Source organism: Solea solea, chromosome 12 (genome assembly GCF_958295425.1).
Source record: "Solea solea chromosome 12, fSolSol10.1, whole genome shotgun sequence".
NCBI lineage: Eukaryota > Metazoa > Chordata > Actinopteri > Pleuronectiformes > Soleidae > Solea > Solea solea.
Window position 1 is genome coordinate 18611436 of NC_081145.1, and position 21115 is coordinate 18632550.

The window sequence follows — 21115 nt, forward strand, 5'->3', positions numbered from 1 at the left end:
ATAAAAATATTCACAAAAATTCATTGTGACAAGACCACATTTGTGCATATTAAAATATCCTTTACTGCCACACCTAATATTTTGACTAAACCAGTCATCTCTGCGATACATACACTAGTAAGTCAACATAGCCATGACATTAAAAATAATCATAATAGTAATGAAACTTAGGTATAGATGAACAGGGTTTTAGGGAAATCCTGAGTTTAAAATGATTTTCAATCAAGTCAATTAATTACACTAAATTTTTTATTAGAAATAGCATTAGCTGTACACTGCACTGTACACTGTGCGTCATAAACATTAGAAAGCATTTGCTCCTCTCCCATCTTATTGACTGAGGGACAAATTAGCATAGCGGAACTCCAGTTATCAAAATACTATTTACACATAAAAGCAAAGTTCTTCTGTGGAAAAAAAAACATGGTGGAAGACTTAATTTCTTTTCTTGATATAATCCATTGAGATGGTTTTGATCCTTAATCACAGTTCAAAATGAGTCCATTAATCATCCAGGCCTGGTGACTCTCCTTGTTGTATTCTTGATGCTATTCTGATGGCTTCCTCCAGCGAAGGCTGATCACTGAGCTACAAAGAGATGGAAAACAATGTGTATTACACAAAACACTGATTGACTGACACACTGGTAGCTGACTAAAAAGGCTGATTAAATCTATTCACTCTACCACCCCTTTGAAAGTCACATGATAAATGAAAAGCAGGAATCAGAACTGGAACCTCTACTGTAAACAAAGCCTCTCGGGGGTTTGAGGCCTAAATACTTACATTGTTTTAATTTAACATTATAGCAAGTAGTTAAACCAATTTGCTTTTGAATTGTTAATACACAGATCTTTCATGTAGAGACTCTGTTTGATGAAGGGGACAAACACTGTTTGTCATTACAGTCATGTAGTGGCCCCGCCAATGAAAAACAATGACCCTGCTGTAAAGAAAATTCCAATAATTTCCTTCTGCTTTTGCTGATTAACTTTAATATTGGCCACAAAGCAGAAAAAAACAAATACAACTGTTAATTATATCAATCCTGCGATGGTTTCCTTTTCTGGAACAATGGATTACAAATGGAAATATCTCAAATTGTTAGTTTCAGTTTAGTTTTCTTAATTAGATGTATCAGCAGGAAGCCAGACACACCTACAACCATTCAACTAAACCCCACCTACCTTTGATTTGTAATCAAGTGTTACAGCAAATAGCAACAGGGTGGGATCAGGGGTGTGATTATGTACGTGGGGGTGTATTTAAATACTCGTAAATCTTGGCTGAAAAGCCTGTCAGTATCACATGAATCCCCTGTCAGTATCACATGACTCTCCTGTCAGCATCACATGAACAAGAAAACTACTATTTTGACCAAAAAAATACAAAGAAATTTCTAGGATGAATAGTTCACAGTTGACATTGTCCCAGAAATCCATTTATAAGACTTAAAGTGGACATATTATGCAAAATCAACTTTTTAATCATTTTAATAGTTATATTTGGGACTCTGGAGGCCCGACCAGTCGCTAAAGTGTGGAAAAAGAATACTCAGTCCTTTTTTCGTGGTCCCCCTTAGTGTAAGTATAGGCGATAAAACACGCGATGTTGAATTCCCTGCGCATTATGACGACAGAATGCACATTTCACCGCGAATGTTGCCACCCCACCAGTAAGTTTACTTCGAGAGCTCCACCTTAGCTCCACCTTGTCCCTATAAAATGCGAGAGTGCAGGCGAGGGAGGAAGAGCAGTATTATGTCAACGCAGAGGGACAAATGTGCTGTTCATGGCTGCACAGTGGAGCACAGTGTTTTACACAAACTTCCAGCCTCAAAGGATTTGCGTGTCCAGTGGATACATTTTATATATGAAGCTAATGTGCCCACTGCGGCCTGCGGTCGCCGTATTTAGTCAACGACCGTATTTCACCGACGTACAAACACACACATTTTTAAGAAAGGGTCAAATAGAGCTCATAACTGACCATTCTGACACGTCCTAATTAAAAATATTTGTTCAGTACGTCCTCCATGACCGGAGCATAGACTCAGTCTGATACAGTCACATACAGCGGTTCTGAAATGGGCGATATTGGCAAGGTTATTGAACTGCTATGGTGCTTCATCCTTATGGTATTTTGACCAAAGCATGTCACAGATATGTTCATTAGGACACCAGGGAACTATTTTAACTAGGGTATTATATGTCCCCTTTAACATGTTCTACATTGACACAACATGGAGAGGGAAATGTTCTTGTTTTCGCCGTCATTAAACGAACACATTTTTTTTCACAGATTTGAACTCACACCACCATTCTATATACTCCTATGGGTTTATTCTACCAACCTGCACAGCAATGTGAGTGCCATTGGAGGTGGCCAGTAACGTGACAGGATGATCTTGACTGTAGCCTGCCTCCTCCACAGATTGGAATGAGGCCATGTCGGGTGTCATGATGGCCACCTATGAGAGACAGATATTGCACTCAAATCAACAAACCCCTTTGTTGTGGGATGAAAAATCAATTAATCAATTACAACATAAATGGGTAAAAATTGAAACTGACAGATGACTGTCACAGTTGTGTTGTGGGTGTTTTTAAGTGCATAGGTAGTGAATTCATAGTCAGAATGGTCCAGAAAGATTTCCTCAAGCAAAGGTCTGGAACATCACAATGCTTAATAATATTTCCCTCTGCACTTTGTGTGCACGGACCCTAACAAAAGATATGGTAAAGGTTTGATTGATTTTTTTTTTTTTTTTTTTCCTTTCTCTCGTCTCTCACTAGAGTGTGCCTCACTCACTGACCAGTCCTCAATGCACATCCAAATTCACGGCTATGACTGGTCGAGTCGTGTCATGCGACATTTTAAATGGTCTGTATTTCCTGAGCCTTTAATGCATAAATGCTAGAAAAGCTGTGCTAGTTAAAATACAAAAAACATAAACACGACAATTATGAATGATTTATTGAAAAAGGTCTGGGTCTGGATTGGACTATTATCGACCTCTAGTCTAATGTGTAGCAAAGTAAAGTAAATTGCTGGTCTTATGAGGAACAATTGTTTCTCCATTTAAGTTACTGTGACACAGCAATTGTTACATCTGTTGGTGCATATACAAAACTGTACAAATTAAACTACAGAGAAACTGACAAAGAACTGACGTTATTTTAACTTTTCTGTACAGTCAACACAGAACTCACACAGTTGTTTACCTGTTCATCTGAGCCATCTGTTGTTACCATGGTGACTGAGTGAGCCCCTTGCATTGCCAGCTCATGGGCAGGAATGGTTATAGTTGTGCCTTCTTGGGTTACCATGGTGATTGTGCCACCCATGGCTTGCAAGTCCGCTTCCGAGATACTGACCTGACATGAGACAAAATTCACTGTACAGCATTTGGCCAGTGATCTACATCACATATCTGTTCCAACGATGTGTCTTCAGTTATCCTTAGTATGATGTTCATCGTTATAATCATGCCACTAAAATACAATGATAAAAGTTGTCTGTTATAGAACAGAAAATAGTTACAAAGTACTTCTACCGATAATTAGTAGAGGGTTCAAAGAACAAAAAACGCATTTATTGCATTTTAAAAAGGCAATAAAAACTGAGTTAAAAAAGACATATATTGCAATGTGAGCCAAAATGATTTACGATGACCAATTGAGCCTCTGAATCTGACTCTGCCCGATGATCTCAAACTGAGTATCAGTAAGTAAGGTACTAAAAACCATGGAGAGCCTATCATGAGGATCTAAAAATATATTCTAAAACATAGATGATTAAACAGGAGTGATGTTCTGGTTGAAGCTTGGCAGATACATTTATGTTATTTGTTGTCCAAGTACAGTTGTGCTGAAGTGTATTCACCAGTGAGCTGTATTCTTTTACCTGCTGTTGGGTCCCATCTTCCTGTTTCACCAAGGTAACATGTTGCTGACTAACCATGTCAGTGCTCTCCACTGTAGCCTGCTCTGAGCCGGAGTCCTCTCCCCCAACCACTGTTGTTGTATAGTTGCAATTTGGATCATCAATGGCATCTGAATTAACATCAACAAAGTTTCTGTTAGTGATGTTTGTTTATAAAAACCTGTGTGTTTTTGTGTCCTTACACTGACCTGCCGGTGGTTCAAAGTACGCCTCCTGCTCCTCCTCGATAGGCTCTGTGTCGTTGTGGGTTGTGCGTTTGTGCATGGCGAGTGTGGAAATCTGTTTGTAGGTTTTCCCACAGTGGTTGCAGTTGTAAGGTTTGCAGGGTGTATGAACAACATGGTGTTTGTAAAGGCTGGAATATTCTGTGAACCGCTTCTCACACCCAGGCACTGTGCACACATATGGTTTCTCTCCTAGAGAAGCAGGAAAGCAGTCACACATTGAGATTGATTTATTTGATTGAACAATAAGAAATGGTAAAAACTTTGTTATGCCTGTTTTTACAGCGACCCAAGCACAAATATGCAAGTAACAAGTTAATAAGTTTTAGGCAAATTAATTAATGTTTAACTTTCAGCCTGTGGCTCCGGGCTTACTGTGACACACACAATGAAGTCACAGTATGAAGTAACTCACCAGTGTGAATCCTCATATGGTTCTTGTAGTTGGTTGCACTAGCAAAGGACCGCCCACAGGTCGGCTCAGAGCAGTAGTATGGCCGCTCCCCAGTGTGTGTTCGGATGTGAACTTTGCGGATATTAGACGTGGTGAACGACCTGCCACAGCCATCTACAGGACATTTAAAAGGCTTCTCTCCTGCACAGCAAGAAATGCAACGTCAGGATTTGATGAGTCATCGTTGCAGTTTAAAATGCATATAAAGATTCTTTATTGCTGCAGTGTGGGCTGATATACTTTAAGTGTTTAAAAGGAAAATTTCAATCAATCAATCCTCAATTCAATCCTGCTGTGACCAGCTTTAGGTGTGAAAAAGAATATCATATAACTGTGAGATGATGTCAAAATTGCAGAGAGAAATTATCTTTTAAATGCGTTCCATCTATCAGACCATAACTCTATATATAGATCAAATGGAGTGTATCAACAATATATAAAAGCATTTTCACTTATGTTTTTCATGATGACCATATGTCTGAAAACTCCAGCACAGCAGTTACACCTGGGAATTTTTTTTTTCCTCACTGCATCTGATTAAAAATTCCCAGTGATGAGCCAATCCTGGCCATGTATCACTATTGGTGTATTTCCACCGCCTCTACTCGCCTCGACACGGCACGATTAAAGTACCTACTTAACGTGGGCGGAGTCATCACTGCACGGCTAAGTGAAAACTACAGTGAAAACTGCGGTGACTTTGTTTACCCACAACACACACACGAGTGACTAGTGACTTTAGTCAGGAGTGAACAGACTCCTGTAGTTGTTGGAGATTAACCCACGTTTTTAGGATTGTTAAGTAGTTTTAACTTATCTACAATTCGATTTCTTTCCACATGTCTCCGGAGCACAGCCTCCTACTCCACAGACTACAGTGGCAGTGTCTGTGATGCCGCTAGCGATCGCCGGCACTGTCCCTAAATACATCAGACCCCTCTGTTAAATATAGAGATTTCCCTGGTAGTTGTTGGAGATTAAACCACGTTTTTAGGATTGTTGCAGTTCGGTGCTGTTCAGCTTGATTTGTGTGTGGGATGTCTCTTCCTGTGATGGCACTTTGGCCAGTCAGTGGCAGGCAGCCTGACCAATGATCGCATAGTACCTACTCAGCACGCTTTTGAAACCTCGTCTGAGCAAGTACTAAAAATTGTACCTGGTAGCAGGTACTATACTAGTGGAAATGCTACTTAAACCATGCCATGGTGAGGCGAGGCGAGTAGAGCTGGTGGAAATGCGCCATATCTGTGCGGTTTCAAATATCAGGGGGTGCACCACTCTGGTCTGTTCATTTACACCAAAGTAAAAGTACTTTAAATAGTAATGCACAGTAAGGTACCTCAGGCCAAGTTAATAGCAGTCACCACTGACTGTAGCAAAATACACTTAACTATGACATACATGTCTTTGTGGATTATTCTCACGTCTGTATGAGTACCTGTATGAGTCCTTGTGTGCTTCTGAAGGTCACCAGAGGTTTTGAAGGACTTGCAGCAGTTCAGTTCCTGACATCTATATGGCTTTTCCCCTGTGTGTGTGCGTGAGTGACTCTTCAATCCATACCCTTAAATAGCCATAAAAACAGAAATTCACATTTATTTTTAGGTCAACAGCACTTAGTCACATGGACTTTTTTATGTCATTATTCAATATGATGTTCAATGAGAACATTGTGGCAAACAAGTGAAGATCTCCAAAGGACATGACGAACATAAATCACTAGTATGAAGATACAAAACAACAATTGCATAAAGATAACGCCAACTCAGTGAAATAATCCAGTCTCCACAGCTACCTGTTGCAAATTTCTTTCCACAGCCACGGAAGTCACAGACATATGGTTTGTCTCCAGTGTGCGAGCGCTCATGTACCTGTAAGAATCACAACCAAACTGTGCATTAGTAAGGATAAAAAAAAAAAAAGAGGCAACTACCCACATCATGGGAATATACAGTGTGGGTGAATAGTATCTTTGAACAATTACATGGTTGAGTATGGACAAGCAAGGAAACACAGCAGAACATCAACATATATAAACGCAACCACATCTCCCACACTCACCTTGAGATGGTGGGCAGTCGTGTAGAGCTTTCCACAGCCCTCATATTCACAACGGAATGACTTCTCTCCTACATTCGAGACTCTTGCTGGCCTGTTGTCTTGACCCTGTAACACGATCTAAAAGAAGCAGTAAAAAGACTTTGATATTGAATGTAGAGTAAGATACAAAGTTATGAAAGAAAAAATATGACACTCTACCCTCATGTGAACGCCATTGTCTGCTTCCACTCTGCCGTATGATCCTAGAGGGTTTTCGATATTCTCTACCTGATAGAGAGGGAAAGGATTCTTCCTGTTACAGTGTCTAATGTCAGAATTATGAACCTTCACAATCAATAGAAGTCAGACACACAGGTATGTTGTCTGAATCTGAAAACATTTTTACATGATAAACCCTGAAGAATAAATTTCCATATCAAACCCATACCAGTAAATGTCAAAATACAAACACTTTGGAATGCAAAAGAGAACTATTTGTGATCACATATACAGCTAGTGTTCTGAATCAGACTATTTGTTTATTATTAAATCAAGGCACAATGCTGTAGTATGTTTACCTTGGTGGTGTACTGTTCCAACACACTGATAGTCTCGTGGTCTATGGCAGTGGCATCAGCCTGGAGGTCTGCAATGGTTCCATCAGCCTGGATGGCCAGGATGGTGTTGGGCTGGGGCATGTGCACCGTGTGCTGGATGTAGGCTGTACTGCCATCCTCCAGCTGCACTTCCTGGAGGCCACTCTGGTCATATGTTTCTGCACAGTAACAAGAAAAAGGATGAGGTATCAGAAAAGGACTCTGGCCTTGATTTTCAAGTGTAGTAAGCTATCACTGAAAACGTTTGCTAATATTGATGAATAATTATTTTAAATCCATTCTTTAAATTTGTATGAACATTGAATAACAAATTACACAGCAAACCCTGAGGACATTTCAAAACTATTAAAGAATTACTCAGTGAATGTAAAGGGGTGTTATGGAAAAGAAATAGCACAAGAAGAAAGAAATTTTTGCATATAATTATTTACCTTTGGGTGTGTGTATGTAGGCTGTTGTTCCATCCTCTAGCTGAACTGCCTGTCCATCTTCAAGCTGTAAACTGTCACCCCCTACATAGAAAAATCAAACGAGGCACTTTGACAAGAATAACTGCTTTTCTGTACTTATTTACAAATGCTTGCAGTCCTGTAACATTACAGCCTAAAAAACAAATAATCCTTATTTGAGATAAGTTTTACCTGCTTTAGGCATTGACACATGCCGAACATAGGCAGCAGAGCCGTCCTCCAGTTGGATCACCTGGCCATCCATGAGCTGCCCATCAGAAAAAGAAGATTTGGACTCATGTTGGATGTATGCAGTGGATCCATCTGCAAGAGTAACAGCCTGCAGGCTCACAGTGTCCATGTTCTCCATCTGATCACCATCTGGGGAATAAAATGACAATAAGAAGATGTTAACAGTCAGTTTAGGCAGTAAGAGGACCGAACAAACAGGTCATAATCGCTTCCCCTCAGCATTTTCTGAGGGGAAGTGATTATGACCTGTCTGTTCTGGTCCTCTTACTGCAGGACAAAGATATGAAGCCAATATCCACTTAAGAAGGAAAATTTAGATACAATTTGAATTTTACTCTTTAAATATGGAAATTAAATCTAAACCTAAAGATCTAATCTAAAAGTTTTAGCACACTTATTACTCCTCCATTTCTAAAAAAAAAAAAAGAATCACTCAAGCCCTACTGTATGTAGAGAAAGAGCAAATTGCATATCTTTTTGTAGCAGTTATCTAAATAAGATAATACGAGGTGCTTTACAAAAAACAAGCATCATTTCTATTATAGTAGACTAGAAATTATGATACCTATTTTTGTGGCATAACATCATAATTTAAATTGGCCTGCTGTTTATCCTAGGCAGTGTTGTAGTCTAACATTGACACTGACATTATGGGTGACCAACAGTTACTGATCTAAGTTCAGTGTTGGGTCTCACCTCCGACTGCCACAGCCTCTGCCAGACAGAGTGTGACCGGCTGCCCATCTGCATCATGAAACTCTGCCATTCCCTGCGAGTCCCGATTTATCTGAGCCAAGAGCATGCTTCAGCTGCTGGAGTGAAACACACAAAACACACATTTACAACCAAGCCAAGTCAGATACACACTGGCTGAAGAAGAGGAAGTAGAGAACATGAATATGACAGAGGTAGTCATCATTCACGCCATTCATTGGTTTATGTTACTAATAATATGTACGAACATATTACTTCCATACCATAAGGACAACGTTCTAATCACAAACTTAACCTTAGAGCTCTGACAATGGGATCATTTATTAATGAAGAATTGATTTATACTCCGATGGTTTCATTTTAAAAGGATAGGACAAGATGGTAAAAAAATCCCTGAAAGTTTATGAACAAGAAATCTGATGTACGCTGCTAACCACCACCAAATGTAAATGCCTACCAGTACAAGACAACTGTCAGGAGATGTATCAGCTTACTTAAGGTTTGAGACTGTAATGCAGCCAGGTTTTTGATTGAGGGTAATCTGTTTATTTTAGTGCTCACTCTTTACTTATTTTATTAATAATGTTTGTCAAATGTAATTTCTACAAATTAATTTGCTACTTTAATTATCAATGTATTAACATATCCCCAACAGTGTGTTTAATATATTGGACACTCTAAATTGACTGTAGGTTTGAGAGTGGATGGTTGTATCTATGAGGCCCTGTGATGGACTGGCAACCTGTCGAGGGTGTACCCCGCCTTTGGGATTGGCACCAGCGGCCCTGCAACCCCCATGTGGAGGATAACGTGGTAGAAGATGAATTAATAAATATTACAGTAAAAAATAAAAAAAATATTAGAATTATACTTTTAAAGTGGTGTTTGCTTGAATTCAAGTACTGAAACAACCAACTCAGGGCCCCTCATCCTGTCAGTAACCTTGTCTATGACAGATAACACAATTTCTATTAAATTACATTTTAGTGTACTAAGTTTTAAAACCAAGTTTTGGGCACCTGTGTGTTAAGTTGTCAGTTGTAATGCAACCGTGTTTACATTGCTAAATCGGCTTCAATGATGTCCTTTTCGTAAGCTTTTCCTCATGTAGATTTGTTTTAATTCATTTGAATTGAATCAGCTCTGACGAGACTGACGCTGTTTGCTTTTTGGCGCTTGTTGACTTGTTGGGTCAAGAGCTAGCTAGTTAGCTAGCTATATTTGAGCAGCGCAGCTGTGACTTACCACGAATGTCGCAGTTAAATTAAAAACAACACAACAAGCGTGATGATGAGCCGAGTGTTATGATACGGACACGGTCTAAGTAGAGCACCGACTGCTCGTATTAGCTAATAACCAACGCGCTGTCAAACCGGAGCTAGCATGTTAGCCACCTTGATAACAGTGGTGGTATATACACCAAAAAGCTCTATCAGGACTTTATGACGGTTATCATTAGACTATTTCCATGAATTGCCATGTCAACACGCGCACGGCTATTTATGTATTGAATGTGAAGTTTGAGCTTGGTTGTGTGACAGCAGAGGCAGTTAGCTAGCTGATTCAATGAAGCTACAATCCGCGAAACTAGCAACGCAGTTCGGAAACAAGACCTGGGAACTGAGCTAAGAAACGATAACATAAGCATTTTGACACGATGACTGTCTCTCTCTTTTGTGGTAAAACTGTATTTTTCAGGCGTCTTTAAAGTTCCTGTCGCAGTCAGCCACACACCCCTCCTCACAGAGATGGCTGTGGGAATAATGCACACTGGGTAAAAACCAATTTATAAACTAACCTCCGAAAAATTTCCAACAATTCCTCCTGTTCGACCACCATGCACCAGTGCAGGAAACGCTCAGTGACGCCAGGACGCCCGGAACATGTACACCAGCACAATCCTCTGATCTGTACGGCCCGCCTATCCGCACACCAATAACTGTGGTTGGCCCGAGTGTCAGATACTTAAAGCTTATTGGTTAAATCCTATGTCTGTCTTTGAAGATTCTGCGCTTGCATTGCGTTATTCATGTGCCCGGGCCCCTACCAGACGCCATTCCGCGTCAATTTTCGTATTGTTTCAGGGTTTAAACTGGAAAAGCAAAGCGTCATCATAGAAAAGAAACAATTAATCTTTAACACAGGGCGACCGCTGTCTATCGATGTGTATTCACCATCTCTGTGTGTCGCAGGATGCGGTTATGCTTAATTTTTCTGCGACGTGTGAGGAGATTTTCGGCGTCCATCTTGAAAACAAGGTGATATGGGAAAAACAGAGGCAATGTGGGCAATGGAGTGAAGAGATGTATGGCTGACATCTGTCTGACAGTGACCCGAACAGAGACCAGCCAGTTTCATTCCTCGTCCTTTACACCAACTGATACAGAACAGTATGCACGTTTCACCTCTTACATTACGTGTACATACCTTGACAATTGGTGACACTAATCTTCTGGATAAAATTGTATTAACAAATGAATAGGTCTGGTTTTCAAACAAACGACTTTTGGTGACTTTAGCTCATGTCTTCTCAGAGAAGATGTAGAACCGTGGCCTTTTCTGTTTATATTTCTTACCCATTTCCCCTCTAAAGTAAAAGAATAATATCTGCTATTTACACTGTAAATTACTTTCTACACAAGCTCACAGTTGACCCATGTTCTTATGTCGCTGTATTCTGGTCTGACATACACGATTTGTTACCTCTGAAAATAGACAATATACCTCAGTTTACCTACAATTATATCATTATTTTATATGATCAGAGTGGATTCCAGAGTATGTGACACTGGTAACTTGGTGATTTTATTAGGTAAAAGCCATAGTCACTCATGTCAGTGAAAAGGAAACCCACCATCATTCACAGCCTTGCATAATTTTACTATAAGTATTTCATGTTATTAAAAATAATGGATAAAATACAACAATAAGGCCATAAGGCTGTTCATGTGTCTGTCTCACTCTCTGCTCATATAATTCTAGCTTTGTTCCTTTGTGCTCCTTTTTTATATTTAGCTTAATTTTATTTTATTTCTGTATCATGTTCATGTAGGGGATGACCCAACTTAATTCACACTGCAGTTGTTTAGACATGTTTTACCTAGTAATTCATTCAAAATAAAGTTTTTGGGGGCAGTTTACTGTCACTGCACCCCAAAATAATCTGAGTAGATTGTATTTGTTTGTCCATTACAGTAAGAAACAACTCTTTTAATATGGTCATTATTTCAGGAAGAAGTCACCACTGTATTATTTTATTCCCCAATGAGGCTATATTTCAAGCCATACTTCCACAATTTGTCTGGATTTCCTATTTGAAAAGTATCGTTAAACTAACAAAAAAAAAAGCAACAACAACAAAAAACAAATCATATCTCACACACACACTCAGTCAGGATATTTATCTTTTTTCTTTTCTCATGGGGTAAGGTTAGTCACGATTCACGAAAGAGAGACATGGAAGCTGCATCAAGCACAACTAAACACGCCAAAGCAGACAAGTTGACATCGGAAGTTCTTATCAAAATAAAAGCTCAAATTTAATACTGGAAAAAAGTAAAAGCATTTTTACAATTTCCTATGGTTTCCTAAAATAAAACAATTGTTTCCAATGCTTCTGTATGTTTACAAAATATTTTATTTTCTTCCCTTTTTACTCTATTGAACCAAATGTTTGTCTATTTTTTATTATTATTATTGTTGTTTAACTTGATGTAAAGTGTTACGTGCACTTGCCTCTCCTTAAGGAAAATACGCATTTATTTGTATCGTAAAAATTCAAAAATATATAAATAAACTGACAGATAAATAAATAAGGGATAATACATCTACATTTCAATTTTCAAGTTCTGGTGGTTTTTATAGCACAATCCTATTTTTATGATGATGATTATTATTGCATGGCGATGACATTCCCCTGTAGTGAGTTTTATTCTTTAATGTAACCAGAAGACATGGATGCTGGTATCTGTCTGACTTGACCACAGGTACAGTATGACGAGGGCGTGTCTCCTCTCCTCCGCTGGATCCATCACATCGTCACACATCACCGGGGAGATTTCCCACCAGGCTCAGTAGTAAACACGCGAGTCGTGAGTTGGATAAACCTCATGCTCTCTGCAGGGATGCGGCCGGAGATGCGGCAGGACGATGCGGATCTGAGGCAGCAGAGGAGGCTGAAACAGGCGATCCAATTCCTCCATAAAGACTCCGCTGATCTGCTTCCTCTTGATGGACTCATGATGCTCGGGACGTCTAAACAAGGGGTATGATGGTGTTGTACCATAGTGATACTATAACAGCTGCATCCTTAGGTATTAATGTACTGTATCTTCATATTTTTACACATGCTTTTAGAAATCGTCATCATCATCCTAGCTGCAAAAAAATCACACAATCTCAGGACTATAGGAGAACTTGGGATAATGACTCAAGGTTTTTAAAGTATTTGTTAATGTTAAGGTGACATGTGATGAAGATGATGGCTGAAGAATACCCTAACTTTTATGGGTAGTTTATGCTAACCCTTAAAACAACTTGTTTAAAAACAATGATGACAACTACAACTACACAATCCTTAATGAATGAACGTCCGTCATCACACTGACATTCTCCTTGGTCAAGTTTTCTAACTGTGCTTGTGTTGTTTTTGTTTTACTGCAGCAGCCACACCATATCCTGCAGAAGCGCCTGCTGGAGGCCAAGCTGGGAAGGATGAACATGTGTGGAGTAAAAGCAAACAGCGGAGTGGTGCTTCTGAGCTGTAGCCATCTGAATTCACGTGAAGATGATGAGGAAATGGAGGAAGATTTCATTCACGTGCCCTGTACAGTGAGTTCAAGTTACAGTTATACTGTTTAATACTGTTAATACTGTTTTTTTTTTTTTCCATTGCTGGGGGTTTCATACACATATTTCATCTGTTCAGTGCCTGGGACAGGACGTGAATGTGCTGATAGACACAAGCTGCACTCTGAACTTGATGTCCTCGCTGACTGTGGAGAGATTAGGGTGAGTTGATTGTCGTAGTCATCATGTATTCACAGACATTAGTTAAATTGCAGTGTCTTGTTAGTGGCTGACATCTTTGCTTCTCTCAAAGCTTGAAAGAACTGGCCGTGGAGAACAAAATGGAGACAAGTGTCTTTCCGTTTCAAAGTAAACTCTGCATTCATGGTCACATCAAGGAGCTCAGCCTGACCATTGGACAGCTCAGGATAATGTGCTCATTTGCCATATTGGGTATGGATAAGGAATAATGAAACTTGAGCTGGTGATTACAAGACAATTCAAATATTAATATTATTTTTCCATAAATTACATCTCTTTACAGAATGTGACATGCCACTGATGTCACTGGGAAACAAGACACTTAAGTCCCTCAAGGTAAATCATCGACTTTCACTTCAGTGTGGTCGAAACACAAAGATAATGAACAAACTTGAGCAGAATAAGCCATATGTGCTGTATGTGATGGGTTGTCTTTTGTCTCTTAGTGTGTAATTGACACTGAAAAGCAGACGTTAGTGTTTGGGACAGCTGTGAGAGAGCAAGTTCAGTTTGCCAAAACCCCACTCAGTGAAAGGTAATGTAATGCTTGTATTAACTTTAGTTTCCGGGCTATTTGCCTCTTCAGGAGAGGCAAATAGTCTCCTTACTTAGTAGACTCCTTACTAAGAGACTCTGGTGGAGTATTGTATCTTCCCAGAGAACAAAGCTTGTTTTTGCAGAGAGTGCTTGACCTCTTTTACTGTTTAGGTTCACCCTGTCAGCTCCACACAAACACACTAATTCCGAATTGTAATCAAAATATTGGACCATTAGTTAGCCAAGCATTGGAAAAGAATTGCATATTTCATGGTGCAGATCCGTGTTAAAGAAAGTTGACAGAAAAACCTTGTAAATCAGTATAAATGTGTGTTAAAATCCCAAATGTATGCCTTTTCCATGGGTGTTAAAGGGCATTTTGGGAAATGTAGGAAATCCCTTACTGGAGCAGATAAAGAATTTGCAAATCAAAGTAAGTTTTCAAATCAGTTCCAAGTTATTTGTACCTTTTTGTGTGCACTTAATGCAGTAAATCAAGAAACTCGTACAACATTTAAATACAACTTGCATTCCACTGCAGTATCAACGATAATATTCTACAAAGTAAAAGGATGACAGAGCCTATCTTGGCTGCATAATTAAATTGAGTATTTTTCCTTTTATATTTTAAGTACATTTTTATTGAAACATTCAAGTACTTTTACCTATGTAAGAGTATGAATGCACTGTATATTGCTACTTAAATTAAATATACTTAAGACTTTTAGATAATATACTCTTTAGTTAGTACATTATTTTAAATTAGCATGTATACATTTTTGGCATATACTGTTTCACTTAAAATACTAAATCTAAACACATCATTTCTGCTCCCTCTTTTCTTTTTTTGGTGCAACAGCTCCTCGGACATCAGAGACCTGAGATACTGATCTTACCACCACCAAACCACAAAGTGACCAAAAGCAATAGAAAACCTCTTTACCTTTTAAACAAGATGCCTTGTTGGCGTTCTCATTTTCAGGCAATCACGACTAAAATTACTTATTTTGACATGAAGACACCACAGGTTCTTCACATCGCACTGGCAGTGAATAGCAGACTTGTAGCCAATAGTATGATGTTGTTTTAGCTGCCACTACAGTAGAGGTTTTTATTGTGTTGTAGACGTGTGTGATAGAAAACTCTTTAATCCTATATTTAAATCTGAAATCAGTATTTGAGAATAATCTATACTGCACACAGGACAGTCGCTTATCTACTGTATTTTATAATGTTGTAAATGTATTTTCTAGTTTTAAGAGATGTATTTGCATTACCGCCTTTCAACGTTTACAGGACAGTGACCCTCGTGACATGTTTTTATCATGTGACTGTAGCAAATGAATACATATCTGAATAAAAAAATAAACCCCAAACGATGTGATTTGAGTGTTTTTGTGTGATTTTGTGCCTCACGGAGAATCAAATGCATGCGCCTATGCGACAGCACGCGTCTAACATAAGTCACCTCTGTGCTAATTTATATATTTAAGAGCTATTTATAAAACTAGGACAGCTAAAGGAAGAGTGACACAATTAAAGCTGTTAATGAGAGGCGTAACAGAGGAGGGTTAGTAAAGCGCCAACATGGATCAATGTCATTTCTCAATCCGGGATTAGAAGCAGATTGAATGATTCAACTGATATTTGACTGCAACATAACAAAGCTACTGTGACGTGACGGTGGTGTTTGGTAACGGACTCTGTTGGTCAGCTGACCTGCAGACAATTGGCCCCTCCAGTGGCCAGTGGGAATAGTGACTCAGTGCTGAGTGTGTCTCTATGGTAACCGTCATAAACAGTGAGATGAAGTTGTCGTCTGCAGCTGACAGTGGACTGTGATACAAAAAAAGAACGTGTAGGTAATGTCCTAAGTCTTTTATCATGTGTTCATTTGAAGTTCAGAGGAAATGTCAAGAGCAGAGCTGTGTTTTTAGCTTCTTTTCCTTTATTGTTTGTGACAGAAAAGCAGCTTATTGATACATTTCCAGTCATAAAATAAGAATAAAGATATTTACTCAGGTACTGTATTTGTTTACTTTACACAGTGATCTATAAGAACACATAAATTATGTTCTAAAGTATGTTTTGTGTCATCCATTAAAAACCAGTAATATACATTACACATTTCAAGGGTTTAATTGAAGCTTGCATGGGCCATGTGACTTACCTCTATAAAGTAGGTGAACTTTTTGTTTAAAACAATTAGAACAAGCTTACAGAACTTGGAAAATCCACTTTTGTCACTTTGACTGTAATAATGTTTGTTGTTTGTTATGAGGTCCATGCGGTTTAACCAAATACCCTGGATAAACCTTTCTGCAAAATTGTACACCATGTTGAAACTGTACGGAGAGAATTTTGTTTCATCATCTCTCAAACAAAAACAAGCATTAATGTTTATAACGCTTATTTATTTTTTTAGTTACTTAAAATGTAAATATGAATATTTAAATCATTATTTCAGTTCCAGGATGACATCCAGGCAGACGGCAGCCTCTGAGGCTGCACTCGTCCCACTGCTTGTGGGCAAAGAAATCTACAACATCACTTTTGTCCTGGACATCTCAGAGAGCATGAGAGCTTCTCTGGGGTCAGTGAAACGCCTGCTGATCCAGACGCTGCTGACTAAAGCTTCACTCAGGAACTCTCTCTTTAACATCATGACCTTCTCAAATAAGGTGAGGGAAACCCGTTAGATTGGGAAAAAAACAGCAAAATTAAGAGACAAATGAATTGAATTCCTTCAAACTTAAGTTTGCAAGTTATATGAGGACAACTTGCTTAGTCATTTTGAAAGCTCTGTTTGTTTTGTCAGTTTAGCCTTCTGTAGAAACATGATATGCAAAATAGTGGCCTAATATAAACGGCTTCTAAGGCTATACAAAATAAATGATTAACATTTTAAAGCTATTATACACTTGGACAAACAAACTTGTAGGCAGTGAATTCAATTTATGACAATAACGCCTCCTCCACAGTTACATGTTTTCATATGTGGCCTGAAGTTGATATCCTTCCATGAACCAAAGCATTCATTGTTCCCGGTGAAACTAAGTCACCTGTTACTAATAGCTTGTATGAAAAGTTAGTGATGTCTTATTTTGCAGAGATAACATGTCATTTAAATGAGAACGTACACGTCTGCAGGTGAACTGCTGGTCCCACCACATGCTCCCCTGTGCTCCTGACACAGTGTACACAGCTCTGTCCTGGATTCACTCCATCAGCTGCAGCCCGGGCAGGGCTCTCCTGGCTGCTCTGAGTTTGGCCCTCACTGACCCAGCCTGTCATGCTGTCCACCTGATCACCACAGCTCTCCCTGACCAGCCGCAGTCAGTGCTGAGAGCCCTGCCCACTCTAGCAGCCAGGAAGCCTGTGAACATTTTTTTCCTGCTGGATTCAGATGGTCAGTTGGAAATGGACACCAAAGATTACCTGCAGTGCTTCACTCATGCCACAAGAGGAAGCTGTTATGTGATTGTAGGCAGTCCAATTGGGAAAGTGGGGAAGGTATGAAATGATATTCAATTATTATTTACAATAGAGGTCTCTAAGAACACACGAATGATAACTTAGGAAGTCAAAGTTTCCCCGGAAGTTTTAGTGGAAGTGATGCTCCTAGTGATGGGAGGTCTGGCTCTTTTCAAAGATTTGGTTCTTTTTGGCTTGGCTCCCTTAGATGAGCCGGCTCTTCCGGCTCCAAACTGGCTCTTCATTTAGTATCATTTAAAGCCTTCTATTTTAGCCCTAATTAAGCAATTATGAATGGTTTGTGTGAGCAATTTTTATTTTGTGTTTTTTTAATGCATCTTTTTCCTTTCTTTTAACTGAACACAGAACCACAGTAAACTAATCAAATAAATAAAGTTAACATTATCAACATTATGCATTAACATTATGACAAGTTCCTTCATAGCCAAGGAGTGCATTAAAAGATTAAAACCACTTGTAACTAATTCAGCTTCACTTGTCTTGGAAATGGTGCTACACAGTGTTTAGATGTATCTCCATTGTAGGTGATTCCTCTGTATGTTGCTGAGAACCAATCATCAGTGCCAACCTTCTCTCCAGTCATGTCCTGCTGTCCGTTCACTTCAGTCACGATCCCACAGCAGCACAACAACACGCCTTCACCTCTGCTCAGGTTGGTTTCCTGTCTGACAATCATTCAGCACTATGGATACAGTGACATTGATGTAATGCATCAGGTGTTTATGACCCCTCAGGTGCAGTGTGGGTAATTCTGTTCAGCCGCTCACCTCCTGCATGTTGTCTGGACAAACGCTGGGCAGTTCAGAGTTTTTCCCTGGATCCCGTGTGCTGGCAAGGAGGGAGGTGGACGGCCTGTATCACATGGGCACCGTTATACAGCCAGTTCAGGTGAAAGTCAATGAATTATACAATGAAATGAACCAGTAGATGAACAAATGACAGCGAATTAAACTTCAAAATAATATGATTACATATGGTCTGTACGTATTTAGACAGTGACACAATTTTAGTAGTTTAAGTTACTTCACAGTGGATGTGGGGGTTAACAATCTCAATGAGAGAGGGAAAGTGTTTACATTCCAAGAGGTCACCAGACATCAGTCCAAATGGTTTCATGTTAAACTGGCTGAATTAGATATGAATAGATTTGAATAAAAAAAAAGCCCAAAAACAAAGAAGAAGGTGGATGTAATAGAGGCCTGCATTGCAGAACACAGTGAATAGAGTGAAATACAATGTCTGTTTACATTTATTTTTATTCCACCAACAGAAAAAAAATGTGTATATTAAAAGAAAAGTTTAAAAACTGTAGACCAACTGTATATCATCATTTCAAATGACATTACTTTTTCCCACCTGTCCATTCTCAGGGCCCCACGGGAGTTTGGGTTGTTGAATTTGACCATCCACTGCAGGCAAATTGGGGGTTTGCCGCCTCCCAGAGACAGTTGGTTTGCACACTTGACATGGTAAACCACCACATCAGGCATCAGAGTCACTGTCTCCTACCTGGAGATGCTGTCCTGTCGCCATGGGAACCAAACCTGAGAAGATATGGGCCAGGGAGAGTGATAGCAGCTACAGGCCGCATAGTTGGCTTTGGAGGTATGCTAAAAACAAACAAAGAAAAAGCAATTATAGATCATTAAAGATACTATTCCTTCAACTAAATACTTCTAATGTGGTTTTTACTTAATGAATAATGGAAAATCAGACAGTTTTTCTATAGATCAGAAGTAATTCAAGCTTATACTGTTCTTTATTATTCTTTAACTCTATTCAGGCAGAATTAACTTACAAGGAGGTAGAGAATGAAATATTCTCTTGCCACTGGAGGTACCAGGAGAGTTGAGGAGGCAGGGACAGTGTTACTGTGAAACACATCTCTCTAACATCTCAGTTTTTTTGTCCCTGCAGCTGACAGTGTTAAAAGTCTGCGGGTGCTGATGTGGAACGGCTGTGCATCTCTGGTTCCTGACCCCCAGGTTCTACCCATTTCCGCCTCTCACTATGACAGGATAGTCAGGGAGCTCCAAATGCCTTCATCAGCCCAGAGTCAATATTGCAGCTGGCTTGGTTCTCGCACGTTCACCTGCAATCCCCAGCCGTCCTGCATCGACTGTTCAGCATCTGCACCGTGTTCCTTTCCAGCCACAAACCACTGGCCCTGCACAGTTCCATCTGACAGTAGGTCAACCCTTGGAGAAATCATCCAATCTGAGCAGTCAGGGCAACATAAATGGATGGACCTAAAAGATACAGATGTGGGGAAGAGCAAAAGTGAGGTGCCCTCTTCCTCCTCTGCATCTCTTACTGAGGAGGAGACCAGAACAATATTTCCTGCTGGAGTGAAACTGAGCAGTAAGAAACAACGTCCTCCCTGGAGGTACTGGAGGATAACTGGGCCTGAGCCTCAGCACAGACAGCCAGGTGGGATCTCTACTAAATTACTTGATTTAATTAGTTTTTCACAAATAAAATAGCTCAAAGTGCTATGATTGAACTTTAAAACACGACAAAGCCAATGATGGACTGTCCAACTTGAGATATTTAAAAATGAACTAATCACTGGTAGACAGAACTGTTGATTTCTTTATGTGATAAATATTGATTATTGGGTAGTCATCCTACAAACTATTAGCAGCTGTCTCACTTTACTAGCACAATGCTGCTGTTGCCTCCATCTGTCTTGACAAAATACATGTTATTTTCTTTGTGCAGTGCACTAATAACACTGGGCAACACAAAATCCTAACAATATATAACTATACACAGGAACAGAGTCTTGTGGTGCTGATAGACTTACTGTTACACGTCATGTAAACTCATTTGACAGTGGTTTGAACCAAACAGTCATTTGTTTATATTTAAAAGTAACATACCCAATCTAAAGTCTGATTAGCATTTGCAGTAAGTCTTTTTTTAAACCATAGTTGCATTTGACAGAATCAACAAAAGTGGCATTGTGGTAAAAAAAAACATATTGGACTTAAGGTTTCCTATACAAAAAATTCCATGTTGCAGAACTATGACAATAACTAATTTAATCTAAAGGAGATCATGTTTATTTAATTTTTCTTCTGCAGGGAGTGCAGTACCTAGGAGAACCCCTCAACTCACGAGGTTCAGCTTCCCTGTTCCACAGATTTGTGCCTCGCCAAATCACAGCTCCATGTTTCAGAGACTTCCAGGTGGAAGAACAACAGCGCACTTCAAACCTCGACCACCTGTGGGACTGCAGACCTTCTCTGCCACTGATGTGACAACTGTTCCCTCATAATATGTCAGTGCATAGATGAACACAGTTGTACCCATAAAACCTGTTAAAGAAACAACAAC

At 39.4% G+C, this 21115-nt stretch overlaps 3 protein-coding genes across 6 annotated transcripts; 2 read left to right on the forward strand and 1 right to left on the reverse strand.

Moving 5' to 3' along the window:
- Nucleotides 1-235: 235 nt before the first annotated feature.
- znf143b (zinc finger protein 143b) lies at nt 236-10696 on the reverse strand. Of its 3 annotated transcripts, none has more exons than XM_058644887.1 (15): nt 10494-10696; nt 8678-8790; nt 7922-8110; nt 7712-7792; nt 7242-7438; nt 6883-6951; nt 6685-6801; nt 6419-6494; nt 6062-6187; nt 4585-4764; nt 4134-4361; nt 3907-4055; nt 3225-3377; nt 2354-2470; nt 236-588 (listed from the first exon to the last, which is right to left on the reverse strand). In XM_058644887.1, exons 2-15 carry the CDS (start codon nt 8781-8783, stop codon nt 505-507), a joined length of 1872 nt encoding a protein of 623 aa, XP_058500870.1. In that variant the 5' UTR covers nt 8784-8790; nt 10494-10696; the 3' UTR covers nt 236-504. The 3 variants fall into 3 exon arrangements, with proteins under 3 accessions (XP_058500870.1, XP_058500868.1, XP_058500869.1); XM_058644885.1 differs by having other exon boundaries at nt 8678-8793; nt 10494-10695; XM_058644886.1 differs by lacking the exon at nt 10494-10696 and having other exon boundaries at nt 8678-10446.
- Nucleotides 10697-10706: 10 nt separating this feature from the next.
- On the forward strand, nt 10707-15649 carry LOC131469661 (nuclear receptor-interacting protein 3-like). Of its 2 annotated transcripts, XM_058644891.1 has the most exons (8): nt 10707-10953; nt 12818-12960; nt 13358-13525; nt 13623-13705; nt 13797-13936; nt 14028-14080; nt 14191-14279; nt 15141-15649. In XM_058644891.1, exons 2-8 carry the CDS (start codon nt 12820-12822, stop codon nt 15169-15171), a joined length of 705 nt encoding a protein of 234 aa, XP_058500874.1. In that variant the 5' UTR covers nt 10707-10953; nt 12818-12819; the 3' UTR covers nt 15172-15649. The 2 variants fall into 2 exon arrangements, with proteins under 2 accessions (XP_058500874.1, XP_058500873.1); XM_058644890.1 differs by lacking the exon at nt 10707-10953 and having other exon boundaries at nt 12666-12960.
- A 3511-nt stretch (nt 15650-19160) lies between these two features.
- On the forward strand, nt 19161-21056 carry c12h11orf16 (chromosome 12 C11orf16 homolog). Its single transcript, XM_058645943.1, has 3 exons — nt 19161-19381; nt 19694-20206; nt 20863-21056. The coding sequence occupies exons 1-3, from the start codon at nt 19243-19245 to the stop codon at nt 21054-21056; spliced, it is 846 nt and encodes a 281-aa protein (XP_058501926.1). The 5' UTR covers nt 19161-19242.
- The last annotated feature ends 59 nt before the right edge of the window (nt 21057-21115 follow it).

What these genes read in the sequence shown, in the direction of transcription:
- znf143b (XM_058644887.1), bottom strand. Translation starts at nt 8,783, where the DNA reads ATGCTCTTGGCTCAGATAAATCGGGACTCGCAGGGAATGGCAGAGTTT. An exon ending in CTACATACACACACCCAAAG is followed by an intron (nt 7,439 to 7,711) that starts GTAAATAATTAT and finishes GTTACTGTGCAG; the next exon opens with AAACATATGACCAGAGTGGC. An exon ending in GCACTCACATTGCTGTGCAG is followed by an intron (nt 589 to 2,353) that starts GTTGGTAGAATA and finishes ATCTCTTTGTAG; the next exon opens with CTCAGTGATCAGCCTTCGCT.
- LOC131469661 (XM_058644890.1), top strand. Translation starts at nt 12,805, where the DNA reads ATGCTCTCTGCAGGGATGCGGCCGGAGATGCGGCAGGACGATGCGGAT. An exon ending in TCATTCACGTGCCCTGTACA is followed by an intron (nt 13,526 to 13,622) that starts GTGAGTTCAAGT and finishes TCATCTGTTCAG; the next exon opens with TGCCTGGGACAGGACGTGAA. An exon ending in AAAACCCCACTCAGTGAAAG is followed by an intron (nt 14,280 to 15,140) that starts GTAATGTAATGC and finishes TTGGTGCAACAG; the next exon opens with CTCCTCGGACATCAGAGACC.
- c12h11orf16 (XM_058645943.1), top strand. Translation starts at nt 19,243, where the DNA reads ATGGTAAACCACCACATCAGGCATCAGAGTCACTGTCTCCTACCTGGA. An exon ending in CCGCATAGTTGGCTTTGGAG is followed by an intron (nt 19,382 to 19,693) that starts GTATGCTAAAAA and finishes TTGTCCCTGCAG; the next exon opens with CTGACAGTGTTAAAAGTCTG. An exon ending in GCCTCAGCACAGACAGCCAG is followed by an intron (nt 20,207 to 20,862) that starts GTGGGATCTCTA and finishes TTTCTTCTGCAG; the next exon opens with GGAGTGCAGTACCTAGGAGA.